A 15143-nucleotide genomic window follows, 5' to 3' on the forward strand; every position below is an offset into this window, starting at 1 on the left:
TACATGTTGCAGTATCTTTTGGGTATATGCCCAGGAGTGGTATAGCTGGGTCCTCCGGTAGTACTATTTCGAATTTCCGGAGGAACCGCCAAACTGATTTCCAGAGTGGTTGTACCAGTTTGCAGTCCTACCAGCAATTTCACAGTTTAGCTCACCCTGCCTCTGCCTGCACCTTTGTACCCCTCTCCTCCCTCCAGGCCCCGCTTTTGCCACACTGTGTCCTCTAGAGTGAGCCTGGATGTGCTCCACACACCCTCTCTGCCTTTATCTTTCAGAAAGCTGCTCGTTCCTGCAGCCTCACTGTCAAGCCCTCTCCAACGTGCCGTGGCCCGTTCTCCATCCCCTGGCCTACACTCAGTGCCAGTTCACCCTGAGTGAGCTCAGCACTGTTTATGGAAGAGATGATGCTCTACCATGAACTAGAAGCAGAGAGGATTCCTTCCTAAATGTTTCATTCAGTGCTTCTATCTCTTTGCTCAGTGTGTCAGTCAGCCTGCAGGGTGAGCTTGGTTGCTCACAGGTGTGTTCAATACCATGCTCAATAGTAGGGTTTAAGCTATACAAAAAGACTGACAGAGCTTTGAACCTACCCCCAGGGGGCCCAGCACTCATTTTTCCTAGATTGCCGTTTGTTCAGGATTAGTTTTTAGGTCTGTATGTAGTAGCTACTAGATAACAATGACTTTTTCTTTCCCAGCAATCACCTGCAAAACAAATCTTGAAAAGAAAATTGAGTACAATTGTCCCTCAGTCCTTAAGGGGATTGGCTCCAGAGTCCCTACAAACAAAACCCAGGGGGTTTCAAGTCTAAAATAGCATAGTGTTTGCTCATGGCATATGTATATATAACCTCTACAGATTATTTATAAAATCTAATCAATAGAGTTCATATGTGTGTAAATAATTTTAAAATGGTAAGGAAAGTAAGTCTGTACAGATTCAATACTTTTTTTTTCCAAATTCTTTTAATTTATAAGCCCATGGGCACAGAGAGGCAACTATAGGGACGTAAGGAAAGAAGGGACTGCCGATAGGAGAAAGTTTTATCACTTGAGCACTGAGCTGCAGATCCCTGAGGACTGCAGGGAAGATGAACGCCTCTGGGAGTTATTGGACAGGCCTCACCCCCTTGGGCTCCTGCCCCTGGGACCACACCTGTCAGAACCAGCCAGTGTGGTGCTAACCGGGTCAGATGACGACGGCTGCCACACTTCCGGTGTGCTTGTTCAGGACACAGGAGCGTACAGCGTAGTACTACAGGCCCTGACAGGAGGAAATCCAGTATTTTAGGAAAGAGCTTCCCTTTCTTCGTAATGCACAGGACCATGCTTCCTTCCACACAGACAGCAGGCTCGTGCAGGCGAGGACCAGTCTGGGACAGCTCAGATCTCCAGCACCAGCTGCTTACCTCAGCTATTCTGCAGTGATTCTTCCAGCTTGAGAGCCTGTCATCCAGCCTGCTGCCAGCCACTGCTCTGGGCAAACCTCACTTCCCCTCCGACCCAGCTTACCGGCCACAGTCTAGCACTGAAAACACTCCTCTACCACCATAGCCGCCCACCCTTCTCCCCTTTAAGAACCTTCACAAAAGCCAAGTCCCACTTGCGCCTGACCACCTGCCTAGTCTGTATGTGGAGGCGAGCTGCTCAGATCTCAGCTTCCTTCACTCCACTTTCTCACCTCAGTCCAGCTCTACTTCCTTGACAGACTCCCTGCAGAGCTCTCTGCACACTGCAGCAATCACATCGCCCCCTCATGCTTTACATCCATGGCATCAAACGAAAACTGTAAAAACTCACCTGAAACCTCTGCACAGCCCCACTTCATGCGAGCTTTCCTTTCCTCTCTGCTGTCTCCCCTACCCTGACGTCATCCTTCCCCCCCTGCTGTGTCTCCAGCACCCTCTCCTTCTCTGGAGCCTTTGTCCTGGCCCTTGCCACTTCCCAACCCCCTAGAGACCCTCCTGCAGCTCCTCCACTGGCTGTCCCAGGCAACACTAGTCAAACATCAAGCTACCTCTTTAAACTTCTCTTAATACATTCGGTTTCTTGCTTCTTGCTTATTGTTTGTTTGTTAGTTTTCATTTAGCTCCAGACTAAAATGTAAGCTCCCCAAAGATAGGGACCTGTTTGCCTGGTTATCTCTCTGTTGATATTCAACCCATTGACTCACCTAATGTGGCCCTTGAGGACCCTGTGGAAGTGTGCATGGATATTTGTCCAGAGGAAACTTGGCAACATTTGTAACAGAAAAGGCCAAATTACAAAAGCAAACTTCGATACAATTTGATATTCTAATCTTTTAAAATAAGACTAAAATAAGATCTGCCATTATTTCTTAAATAAAATGAACTGGGGAGGAAGAAAAGGGGTAAGTATGTGAACTGAGCAAAATTTCCTGAGCCTTTTACTCATGGTAACACAGTGTCAGATTTCAGCTTTGGACTCTGTCCCTGGAGTGGATTTCACTTCTCTGTCTTTTCTCTGAGGAGTGCCTGCTTTTGTTGGAGTCCCCAGGCTTGAGTATGTAGTATTTGCCAAGCTTGCCTTGGTCTTCTCGCTCAGCCTGCCTGTGCTTGAGGAAGGAAACTTTGTATGTTTTCCTTCCTGACAAGCCAGGCTCTTAAGTTCTGCCGCAGATGCCTCTTTTACACACTCTATTTGAGGATGATTTATGAATAAACATTAATGAACCTGAGTTCCTATTGTCTTTCATTATTCTCTGTCACCCTGGTTAGTTTTCCAAGTAGTACACTGCAGCCTACCTCATCTCTCTGAGTTAACAGTGAAGCGCATGGCTGCCTGTTATCATGAGTTCTCAGGCATTTTGACTGGTGATGTGTTGCAGCTTGAAGCTGGCTGTTCATGTTGAATGGCCATTGGCTTAGCTGAATGCAGCTGGTATTCTTAGTTCTCCAGAACAGAGTCCAAAGTTGAAATCTGACACTGTGTTACCATGAGTAAAAGGCTCCGGAAATTTTGCTCAGTATTTTGTACATATGAAGTTCAATTGGATCAGAAGTGTTTTCGGTCTTTCTTTTGCTTCATATGGTGTGTGTGTGTGTGTGTGTGTGTGTGTGTGTGTGTGTGTGTGTGTGGCTAGCACATGGTCCTGTGGGATGGGGTGTGCTGTCCACAGTGAGACATGTCACCAACCCAGAACCAGAATTGCGAATGAGGACCACTCACCTTGCACGGGCTGTGACAACAGCTCCTTCAGCCCAGTCAGTTACTCCATCCTTACTACAGCTATGGTCACAGTGAGCTACAGGGACGTTAAGGATTACCAGGATGTCAAAGGAAGGAACAGAACCAGAATTAGGGTCATGCATAACCTGCTTCCAGTCTGTACATTGACCTGATACTGGGTTCTCTCAGCAAATGGAGAGCATAGCCCTCCTCGTCATGTGACTAGCTTCTTATTCTTTGCAGATTGTCTGGTCTCTTTGCCTGTGTTGTCAGCTGTATTCTCAGCAAGATGTCCATAGCATTGGTCTGAGAGTAGAATGAAGCAATCGGGTGAATTTTCCCAACTGATGCTCATTTTCGCTCTTAGATGGGTTACCACTGATGGGTGTTTCCAATTCATTATTTATTTATACTTTTTTCAAAGTCTACTAATATTATTTTAAACCTAGTCAGTATTTAATAAAACATTTTAAGAGAAACGTGTTCTAAACATTGGCTTTAACACCACCAGTCTTACAGCATCCATTCAACAGAATGTTAATAAAGACTCAAACCTGCTTATGAAAGTACGTGAGTTCATTGCCGCAGAGGGAGACCACCGAAGACCTTGAGACCACCATCAAGAATAGAATGTGAAACTCAGGCTTAGCAAGAGGTCTATCCACCATACATTCTCACTCCACATTCAATTTACAAATGTAGAATAGAAAGAAAAAGGGAAATACATCGACTGAAAAGATTAAGGAACCACAATGATGGCTGTTGGCCTTCATGTCATCTTGACTGTCATCATCTTTTTTTGTCTTTTGTTTTTTGTTTTGGTTTGGTTTTTGGGTTTTTTGGTTTTTGTTTGTTTGTTTGTTTTGTTTTGTTTCATTTGTTTTTGAGACAGGGTTTTTCGGTATAGCCCTGGCTGTCCTGGAACTCACTCACTCTGTAGACCAGGCTGGCCTCGAACCCAGAAATCCACCTGCCTCTGCCTCCCAAGTGCTGGGATTAAAGGCGTGCGCCACCACTGCCTGGCTCTTTACCTAGGATGGGCCACTTTTACTGGTTTCTAAACTGAAGTCATATTGCAACTGATATGAAGCACAGCTTATTGGGAATGCAGTCAAGTTTAATTTTCCTGTAGCCTTGCCTGCTATTTAATTTAAAATAACGAAAATCCAAATATTAAGGATGAGACAATAAAAGGACAGCCTTCCTGGGGGAGATGTTTTCCCCTGCTCTACAGGGAAAAGTGAAGGAGTTAATGAGCATTCGTCAGTTAATTTTTAATGCTTAAGTTTCTCTGAGCACTGAGGACAAATGAAGTTAAGATAAGTTCTAAGCAGAGATATACCTGGCCATCTCACCTGGACCCCTCTTCCCACCTCAGACTGATTTGTCTTTGTTCCTGAGAATTCTGTCAGGGATGATCTCAGGATGCGCTGGTCTCTCTGACAAAGCTTTGGTCCCTGTTGGGTCACTAACACTGCCAATGTGGCTAAAGTCTGGAGAGATTTTAGATGGCACTAACTTCCTCAGAAGCATGGCATGACTGCCAGAAGTAGTTACTGAACTGCAGGACAAACAATGCGTTACGCATCTGTGAGGTACATCCGCTGCTCTTCACTCAGATTGCCTCTCCGACTACACAATGCAAAAATGGCTGCTCTGAGAACTGAATCTAAAGCAAGATGGAGAGGCTCTGTAGAGCTAAAAAGATGTAGAATGCTTGGTGTGGAGACATGGCCGGATACCATAGTGAGCCTGCAAATCTCCCGGCAGGCTGTGTTCTTCAATGGTTGTCACTGCCCTTGTGGGTTCATCCATTTCCCAACTTGTACTTGATTTCATCAAGATTAAGTATCCAGCATTGACCCTTGGATGTTTAGGCTAAGAGGATTCTGACTTTGGGGGGGGGGGGGGGCTTGTCTCTTGCCATATTGAAAGCATCCTACGCTACCACAAGACCGAGTGCCTTATAATGAAGTTTTGGAGAGACTATTAGGTTAACTAAATCAAATTACTGCTCATAATGTTGATCGATGATTAGAGATTTGCCTTAGCTTTAAGGTGGCTTTGGCTTCTACACTCTACCCCATTTTTATTTATTTATCTTCTCAAGCAGGGGTGTGGTGGGGAGACAGATGGACATGCTTAATTTGGGAATTTGGATCAGAGAGGGGGATTGTATGTTTTCAGCTCTTCTATACTAGAGTAAGAGTAAATGTTCCATTGGATAGGGGTGACACACACCTTCAGTCCCACTCAGGAGGCAGAGGTAGGTGGATTTCTGTGAGTTCAAAGCTAGCCTGGCCTACAGAGATAGTTCCAGGACAGGCAGGGCTACAGAGAAACCCTGTCTCGAAAACAAAAGGGAAAAAAAAAGGAATCAGTGTTGGCACAGATGGCATTAAATTCTGTTTAATTTTAAAGCAGCTGGACTATTAAAACTTGGAAGACTCTATTTGTCATATAGTATATTATGAAATGAAGTCCCTTGGTAGCCTTTTCTGTTTGAACAAGGGTCTTCATACTCCCCATGGCACCTCGCACAGTTACCTACAACTCCTGTTCCATGCACCAGTCCCTGACCCTGGGCAATGGACCTACTCTGGTCTCTACACAGTACATTTCCAACTCTAAGACATGAACACCAATAAATAAAATAAAGCAGTTTGAGAACTCTCCTTCCCTATTAGTGTCTTAGTGAGCCAATTATTACTTTAATATAAGATCTGCTTTTTAAAGACTCCTAGCCATTGTTGGTCAGTCTGTAATACTCGCCCCCTTCATTCCCGACACACACAACCGTAAAGGTACCAAGTGGTCACCTTTCTGCCGAGACTCTCAGCTAGGCAGGCAGTTCACTCATTCCTTGAGCTGAGATCATTCTCTGAGAGGTCTGACTGAGAGAGTACAGTGTCTCCTGATATTGCCAGTGGGGACAACCTCTGGGGGAAGCCTGAAGCCATGGATGGAACTAAGCACACGCAAATACATATACACCTACATATAATGAGGTTTAATTTATAAGTTAACCCAGTAAAAGACTAACTACAACCTTAATAACATATAATTGCAATAATAAGCTGTAATGAAATTTATTTGTAGTTTGTGAATTGTTTATTTCTTGAATTTTCATTTGCCATATCCAAAGTGAATTTGACCCTGGAAACTATAGAAAACAAAACCATGGGCTAGGAGAGACAACTTTAGCCTGTTTTGTTTCTAATATTCTTAAGGCTGTACTCCATTGCAGATTTAGCCTTTTTGATGGCAGGGTGGTTACAGTAGAACCCTTTCACCTTACAGAGGTCCCCTGACCTCATTACTTCTAATGGATCCCTGGTAACTCAGCCTATTGTGAAATTTCACATTCAATTATGCAGGACAGTGAGTGAATCAAAACTTAAAATGTTTCCACTATCACCCTTATAATGACACTTCACCACTTCCTTCAAAAGCGAGAGGATGCTCGGAGTCCAGCGGCTGATGTACATGCCCAAGCAAACAGTGTCACCAGTATCAGACTGTTCTGATTTTAAATAGATGTTTTGGTCTTAAAATCAGAAGGTGCTACACTGTAACTTTTGTTTCACAAGTCCTTTTGTAGAAAAGTTAGGACAGGTTTATTCATTTTTAAGTATTAATCTTAGAATTCTAAAAGCGTACAAATGGCATTTGTCTTTGGATTCACAAAAAAACTCTAGATATTCAGATGTGAATTATTTAAACTCCCACAACACATGCACTTTTGCTTTTCAAGCATGAGTTATAATTTAATTAAAAACTTCTGGTGCATTGCAAGTGTTTTAAATATTAATATGTTCCATGGATCACTTTCGATTATCTACTGTCTTGAAATTCTTGAAGATGTCAGATTTTTAAGATTCCCAAAGTCGCACTTGGAATTGTCTGTTGAGGCAAAGGGGACTGTGATAATTACACACATCCATTACGGCAGCAGAGGACATAAACTTGGGGGAGGCTTAATGGGCATGTCTCCGTGACAGCTAGCAAAGAGCATTTGGCATGATTAAGGACAGATTTGAATGCGCTTGAAAATTCACTCTCATTATGGACGCCCAGTGGAAGTTGCACCACAAATACTGAATTCCCCAGAAGAAGAGTGGAAAGGCAGGGAAGCTTTGAAATCCACTGTGGCCATCATCCAAATTATTCTCTTCCCATTCTGTCTTTACGCTGTCAGAATCACTTTGTGATGCCCAATTCCACTTCCTACATCTCAGCGAAGAGGCGACCTGTTGATCTCTGTGTTTCAGATCGTCCGGCGATACATCAAAGACTGGCTCGAGAGGAAGAAGCCACCTTTTGGTGTGGTCAGCAGCAGTGTGCTGCTCATGATCATCTACACCACCTTCTGTGACACTTTTTCCAACCCAAACATCGACCTGGACAAATTCAGCCTCATCCTCGTACTGTTCATAAGTAAGTCACAAGGCAGGACATCCTGGCTGTCACCTGGCCTCCTCCACAGCATCGTGAAGCAATTCCATGCTCTCTGCTTAGCTGATACTATGTTCTCTAACTGACTCAACTTTATCAGTAAGTTCTCTAGAAAGACATCAACCCGACATTTGGACCTTAATCTGTTTTTATGTCTGACCTACAGTAGTGTTATTAGGAGAAACTCTAATATGTGCTTCCTTCAACTCCATCTGTGTCACAATTCAATTAAGTCACCAAATTAAGTTAAACTCAGCCTGTGCCCCCCTCCTTGTATTTATTTGTTTGTTTTTTTTTTCTTTTTCTGTTTTTCTGAGACAGTGTTTCTCTGTATAGCTCTGGCTGTCCTGGAACTCACTCTGTAGACCAGGCTGGCCTCAAACTCAGAAATCCTCCTGCCTCTGCCTCCCAAGTGCTGGGATTAAAGACGTGTGCCACCACTGCCCAGTCTCTCTCTCTGTCTCTTTTTAAAGATTTATTTCTTCATTTTATGTGAGTGCACTGTCACTGTATTTAGACACACCAAAAGATCCCATTACAGATGACTGTGAGCCACCATTTGGTTGCTGAGAATTGAACTCAGGACCTCTATAAGAGTAGTCAGTGCTCTTAACCACTGAGCCATCTCTCTAGCCCTCAGTCTGATCTCTCATGATTTCAAAAGGATTTGTGACATATGATGTCATTGTATATTTATAATAATAACTCAGCTGCATTGGATAGTATGTCAAGTTTCCATCATAGTTTCTAATGAAGTTTCATAAAGAAATGGTTCTTTGCTTTTCAGGAACAGCAGATTATAAATGTCAATAATTACTAAAGCTTAAAAAACAACTTTGTATTCTAGTTGTCCTAATTCCAAGCATGACTTTTAGTAATACTATAATACCAAATAATCTTCTTTTGCCACGGAGATGAGTTATTTCAAGGTGCACATTATGTTGACATCTGTGCTGTTCAGCTCCTGGTATAAGCCAGTCCTTTTAAATGAACAAATGAGATCATTAAACCCTAGATAGTCCGAGAGGGTTCTAGATCTTCCTGAATGCTAACGCCATCGTCTGTCTGTGAGAACAGCTTAGTCCAGCCATCTGTGCCTCTGTCAGTTTGGCAGTGTATGTCGGCTGAGTGTATTTCATTTCAGACAGGTGTTGGGTAGAACTCAGCGGTCTGTAAGAGCCGCCCGTGGTGCCGGTCCCCACTCACCCACTGTCTTGTTCTGTCTTTTCCTCAGTAGTCTCCATTCAGCTGAGCTTCATGCTTCTGACTTTCGTCTTCTCCACACGGTAAGTGGTTTGGTGTCTCCCGTCAGCTTCTCTCCGTGGTTGCTGTACAACATGCTGTCCTGCGTTTCCTACTCTCCCTGACCACTCTCTCTGTGCTGCCTCTTTCAACCTGCAGACATCGCCAACGGAGCTGTGCTGGGCCCATGTCCCACCTCCCTCACAAGCTTGCACAGCCCCCTCCATTCTCCTGGCCTCGATGGCAGCCTTTTGCTGACAGTTCTGAGCTGAGACCTTCTGTCCAGGCTTTCTCCTATGTCCCAGTGCCATCATTTTCCTTACCGTGTACCCGTCGTCCCCTAGTGCCTTAGCAAAATATTTAAGATGCAATTTGTCTTTTTCTCCGAAACTTCCTCTTCCCCCTTTAAACAGACAACCTTTTATTTTTTAATTAATTCATACACATGAACAATATATCTTGATCATGTCCTCTCCTTTCATGCCTTTCTACTTTTGGGTTTGTGTAATCCATTGAGTCCGATTAACACTAGGGTTTGCCATGTTGGACCATCTTATTGCCTTGATCAATCAAGCAACCCTAGGTTCTGTGAGTTCATGAGCACAATGGCCACTTTATGACCAAAAGACAGTGTCTATAGCACTCTACAGCTCTTACATTCCCCCCCCCTTCTCTGTTTCTGATTGCATGTCTGTCTGTCTGTCTTGTCTGTACTTCTATACAGGGTCTCACAATGCAGCCCTGGCTGACCTGGAACTCATTATATAGACTAAGCTGACATCAAAGTCACAGAGGTACTCGACCACACTCAGCTCTTTTTTCTTTTGGCTGGAGCCTCCCTCTCCAGAGTTCCTCAAACTGGACTCCTTAGCACCGTTATTTTGTAGATAATCACCTGAGTCTGTCATACATATTTTACTCCCAAAGTCACTTCCCTCATTCACTTCCAGATGCCCTGCTAACTACATTTATAGCCTCAACTGTTTTTACATTTATGTGTTTTGGTTGGTTGATTGGGTGATGGGTTTTTTTTTTTTTTTCAGTTTGTTTGTTTGTTTGTTTGTTTGGTTGGTTGGTTGGTTGGTTGGTTGGTTTTGGTTTTAGCTTTAGGGGTTTTAAGGGGGGGGTTGTTTTGGTTTGGTTTTGCTTGTTTGTTTTTGAAACAAGGTTTCTCTGTGAACCCTGGCTTTCCTGGAAGTCACATTGTAGACCAGGCTGGCTTCAAACTGGCAGAGATCCCCTGCCCTTCCCACCCAAGTCCTGGGATTAAGGCAGGTGCTACCACCAGGTTCTTATTGCTTCCAGTGATTTGGGACCACAGCGTTATTCTAACATCTCCAAAGCTTAGTAAAAAAAAAAAAAAATAAAAGATAGTCTGTTTAAACATAAGGGGTAAGAACAAATGAAGCTCAGCTTGTGAGTCTGTCTTGCAGCTCTGAGAGACCATGTCCATCCATTCTGCCTAAGCTTTTTGTTGAGGGAAAAGTCTTTGTCGTTTCCTAGAAGAGCTTCATGGTTTCTCGTTTCTGTCTGTCACTGAGGCTCCCTCCTGGAATCCATATTCTAGTGTGTGTGCATGCTTATGTGTGTGCAATTCACTCAGTGCATGTGACTGAAGCCTGGGAAATGACGTCAGAGTGCAAGTCTCAAAAAAAGAGATGACTTTAGTCCCGCGTGACTTTACAGAGTAAGTCTGCGATCTCTGAGGGCTGCACTCAGCCACCCTGTGGTCAGACAGCACTGCCAAAGAGTGGTAGAGTTGGCTTCATGGGAGAGAATTAATTGCTCTCGTGTGAGAAGCAGTGAGGATACATATGTTAGCACACATACAGAGCAGAATGTGTGGACTGCGGCAAAGGACGACCCAGACAGGCACTGGTTGTAAGAGAGGAGCATTGGATCAGGGTCCAGGCCTGGGGGCTGCAGGTGTTCACAGTAAGTTCTCACAAGAAGGAGGTCTGACCTCACATGAAGCTGACATTCCTCCATGTTTGTGAGAGGCTAGGTCGGGGCCTCACACTAGGTTCTTGGGCTTTTGAAGCATTTGGTTTAGCTGATTGTTCAGAGTCAATTAAAAAAAAAAAAAAACTGAATTGGTTGCTATAATTTGAAGCATTTTCCTAAATTTGAAGTTATGCTTTATGAAGTAAGAATAAATCCTAGAGCAATTAAGTCATAGAGAAAACTGTGCGTGTGCTGTTCCTTGTGCAAGGTAGTTTTCAGAGCTAGCCACCTTGTCCGATGACATACTTTGTAGATATCCCCTTAGGGGCGAGCATTGCTTTGAGAACCTGCCCGGTTTCATTTGCTGTTGCTGGGATAAACGCCCTGACCTGAGCAACACAAGTGAGCTGGGGCTCATGCGGCGCAGGGGTCCATGTTGCAGCCCAGCACTGAGGGAAGTCAGGCAGCTTCTGGTCACATCCCACCCAGTCAAGAGCAGAGAGCAGCGCGTTAATGCATGCACGCTAGTGCGCAGGTAGCTTTCTCTACTCCCAATCCAGAATCTCCTGCCAAGAGAATACTGCCACCCACAGTGGGCAGATAGATCTTCCTGCCTCAACTGACTTAGTCAAGACGGCCCCCACAGACGTACCCATGGGTCAGCCTACTCCAGACAGTCCTGCATTGAAACTCCACCTCCCCATAGTTAGGAATTGTGCCAATCAGTCATTAAAAAGCATAGAGGGTGGGAGTGGGAGTACTGGGGGAGGGGCACTGTAACTCTTTCAGTTATTAGTATGCAGGGGACTGATCTTTCATTAGGACCCTGGTCTTGAAATCCTGCTTCTCCACCATATTCAACTGTGTCTTGAACTTTTCCCTAACCCACTGGGAGACATACACATTCTCTGGCAAACCATACAGTGGAATAGCTGTGCCCATCTGCCCTTGCTCCAGGGTAATGGTCTATGGCTCAGAATGAGTCTGTTAAAACTTGGGGCAGTTTCCAAGAGAATAAGTTTTAGAAGTGGCTTTCACGCTGTTTCTTACCGAGAGATCTCATAGTTCATAAGGATCTGACTCGAGAAGGAACAATAGCTACCCCGTACCAGCCTATGTCCAAGGTATCGTGTATATGATGCTGTTAGTCAGAAGACCCATGTTTACAGTGTAATTAAAGGAACTTGCCTAAAAATCAGGTTATCCATCCAAGTAGTACACCTAAAATTGAAAGCTTTTTTTTATTTTGTACTTGCAGAACGCTTTGCCATTCACCATTATTTTAAAATGTATTTCAGTTACTTTCAAAATTCATAATATTGTGGCTGAAGAGATGGCTCAGCGACTATGTTTGCTACTCTTGAAGAGGACTGGAGATTGGTTCTCAGCACCCACACTAGGTGGCTCATAAAACCTGTTACTGCTGTTCCAGGGGCTCTGATGCCCTCTCCTGGCCTCTTGGAGCCTGTATTCAGTGTGCCCATAGCACACACAGACACACTCGTAGAAGTAATGTAAAATAATAAAAATAAAACTTATAATTCATAATACTTAATTTCACTTAGCGTATTCATGAATAATGTTTATCTGAGTTCTTCAAGTTCACACAGACACACACATTTGTTACAGGTCCCAGGGTCTGTAACTGAGATCCTTTGTCTCTGCGGGGGTCTGTTTATTTTCTTTTCCAACTTCTGCTTCTTTCCTACTTGTAATTCCTGAACTCTGCCTGTCCACCATCTCTTTCTCCCTCCCCCACCCCCCTCATATCCTTCCCTCTTTCCCCTTTCTTCTCCCTACCCCCAGCCTCGTGTTTATTTTTTCCATACCCGCTCAGTAAATCTAGAGTCAGCCTGGGCCTGGAAGGAAACCCATGTCTGTGCTCAAATCCTCCCCTCATTCCCACCACATCTGGGCCTGGAAGGAAACCCATGTCTGTGCTCAGATCCTCCCCTCGCTCCCAGCACATGCAGCTCCATGCTCAAGATCGACATTGGTAGAAAGAGAGACCTAGTTGGAAAATTGAGCTTCCTTGCCATCCCTTGCCTCTCTAACTAGGACTTCTTAGGGTCTGGAATGCCACTATGCCCGAGAGCACTTAAACCGCTGGCAAGTGACTATCCTACATTCCCATTTGTCTGTTTGCAGAGTTGTGCTAGGTCCAAAATCCCAACACTAGACTCCAGTGGCCTTGGGTTTCAGCCCTGCTCAGTAGGCTTGTAGTTTCTGCCGCTTTTCCTTATAGGGGAAAAAAATAGAGACAGTGTGTTAGCATTCTGTCTAAACTCCACCCCACAGTTACCTGGCAACAGCCAGGTAGGCCTGACCTAAAAGGAGCTGCTTGGGGAAGGGATGCCTTGGCATGGGCCCGCTGAAGTACCCCTCCCCTCATCCTTCACACAGCTCCTTAGAACATAGCACCCCCCCCTTTATCTTTTTATAAACACATCACAGTGTGTATCTCATACGAGCACCTTGCCATGCAGACCAGGGCAGAGTGGGTAGTCAGTAAATGTAAGGCGCACTGGGACACTTATGTCATCGAGATAACTTGTCACGTTGAAAACTAGCACTAGCAAGAGGGAGTTGGCTCCAGGTCTCCTTTCTCTGCCACAGTTGCTAGGAGGTGAGACTTGACCCATCAGCCACAGAGCAGCCATACACGGCTAGTGCTCTAGACTTCTGCAGCTTCTGAAGACTGTCCCGGTTCTGTTGTCTTGTTTTGATATTGAAAAGCTTTAGGAAAGGAAAGCAATAATGTGTAAGCTGTAAGAAGGATACTTTAGTAGTCACTGGAGCAGCTGAACTCAGTAAGAAGAAGGAAGTCTGTAAGTACACAGGGCCTCTCACCACAGTCCCAAGAGGAGCGACCCCAGGGAGAAGGGAGACAGGATTTAGTATTAGTTCCACTGTGTACATTTGGAGGTGAATACCTACACCCCAGAGTTCTGGGAAGCTTGTCTAGTGCCACACAGCATGTTACCAGTGAGGTGCCAGGGTCTTGTTAAAAGGCAAGACAAAAGGCTAACAAAGGGTGCCTCCCAGGGAGGGTCCCAGCAGCACAGTCGACAGATCTCCCTGTCTTTCTCTGTGGACGTTTTCTGCCCCATGTTCTGTGTTTCTGTTAGAGAAACCTGACGTGCCTTCCTCTGTGGGTACAGAGGAAGACAAAATAAATATTATGTGGAAATGGCTGATTGAAAGCTTTGTTAGAGAGAATTCTTAAGAAACCAGTTGGGAAGGAAAGGAAAGAAACACCTCCGGGAGGTAGGGGGTGGGGAGACAAAGTGATCAAAAGAAATGATTAAAGCAGGATAAAAAGAAAAATCAATATTAAAGAGCAGTACAGCAGGTTTAGAAAATGAGAAGGAGTGTGATTGCTGGAGTTTACACACAGAGGCTCACCGCTGGAGAGGAACGCAAGCCCTCACTGATTCAGTACAATGAGCGGGGCTTATGTGTGTTGTGCTCTTGTGTCTTGACTCCACCTTCTACAAAGTGTGGGCAAGGGTGAGCTATGGACCCGGAAGCTGCTCGCTCCCATCCATTAGATCCTGAAGTGGTTTTTTGTTGTTGTTGTTGTTTTCTGAGAAGATAAGTTGGCCCCAGAATTTGGGGCAGGCTACTTCCTACTTTGTGACTTTGGGTGTGCTGGACTTGTGGCCCCTCTTCAGAAGAAGCAGGACAGAAATGCCACATCATTCTATGGCTGCCCTGAGGAGACACACTGAACACAAGTGCTGGAAATGTGCTCAGTGCTGCGCTCACTCTCCTGAGTGCTCAGTGCTGCGCTCACTCTCCTGAGCAGAGGACTACCTGGGTATCACTGGGTAGCTAGAGTCAGAGGACGTAGAGTGTAAGCACAAGCCCTCAGTTTCTCTCCCCAGACCCTGTCCCTCCCTCCTGCTATGGAGCCCAGCCTAGCTTTAGTCTTCTTACTGAAGCAGGACAAAGCAGCAACCCCAAGTGTCCTCGTGAGCCACACTGTAAGAAAGAGGGAGCAAGCTTCCTGTCAAACGGGAGCCTCCTAGACCCCACTGGAAGTTAAAACACACTCCATGCTCTGAGTACAGGGTTGGGGAAGGGGCAGAGTTAGGCCTTTGCGTTTGATTGACACCACCATGTGTGTCTGGGGACTTCCACAGCTCACCCCCTGCAGTCTCAGGTGTCCATCCCTCCTGGAAGGATGGCCTCATCTTAGTCTGCCACATTGCCTCATTGCCTGAAACTCTGTGGCAAGTGGAAAGCCTGCCCTGACGTGTGTGGCTTCTGTGTTTTCCACTCACCTTGTTTTGCTACTTTGCTTCCAGTTCT

The 15143-nt window shown here is 45.0% G+C and overlaps 1 protein-coding gene across 4 annotated transcripts in view; it reads left to right on the top strand.

Annotated features, from left to right (window-relative positions):
• Slc10a7 (solute carrier family 10 member 7) overlaps window positions 1–15143 on the top strand; it is a 233262-nt gene that overhangs the window by 187377 nt on the left and 30742 nt on the right. Inside the window, exons 8-9 of one of the 4 annotated variants that reach the window (XR_004110067.1) lie at window positions 7387–7625; window positions 8878–8929. Coding sequence is in view for 2 of the 4 variants with exons in the window: in XM_031340381.1 (XP_031196241.1) it covers window positions 7460–7625; window positions 8878–8929 (218 nt within the window). In the remaining 2 variants the exon portion in view is untranslated. Of the gene's footprint in view, window positions 1–7386; window positions 7626–8877; window positions 8930–15143 lie in introns of those variants that run through there. The other 3 variants (XR_004110068.1, XM_031340381.1, XM_031340382.1) reach the window with 3 other exon arrangements.

The sequence above is a fragment of the Mastomys coucha genome, unplaced genomic scaffold, assembly GCF_008632895.1.
Source record: "Mastomys coucha isolate ucsf_1 unplaced genomic scaffold, UCSF_Mcou_1 pScaffold22, whole genome shotgun sequence".
Taxonomy (NCBI): domain Eukaryota; kingdom Metazoa; phylum Chordata; class Mammalia; order Rodentia; family Muridae; genus Mastomys; species Mastomys coucha.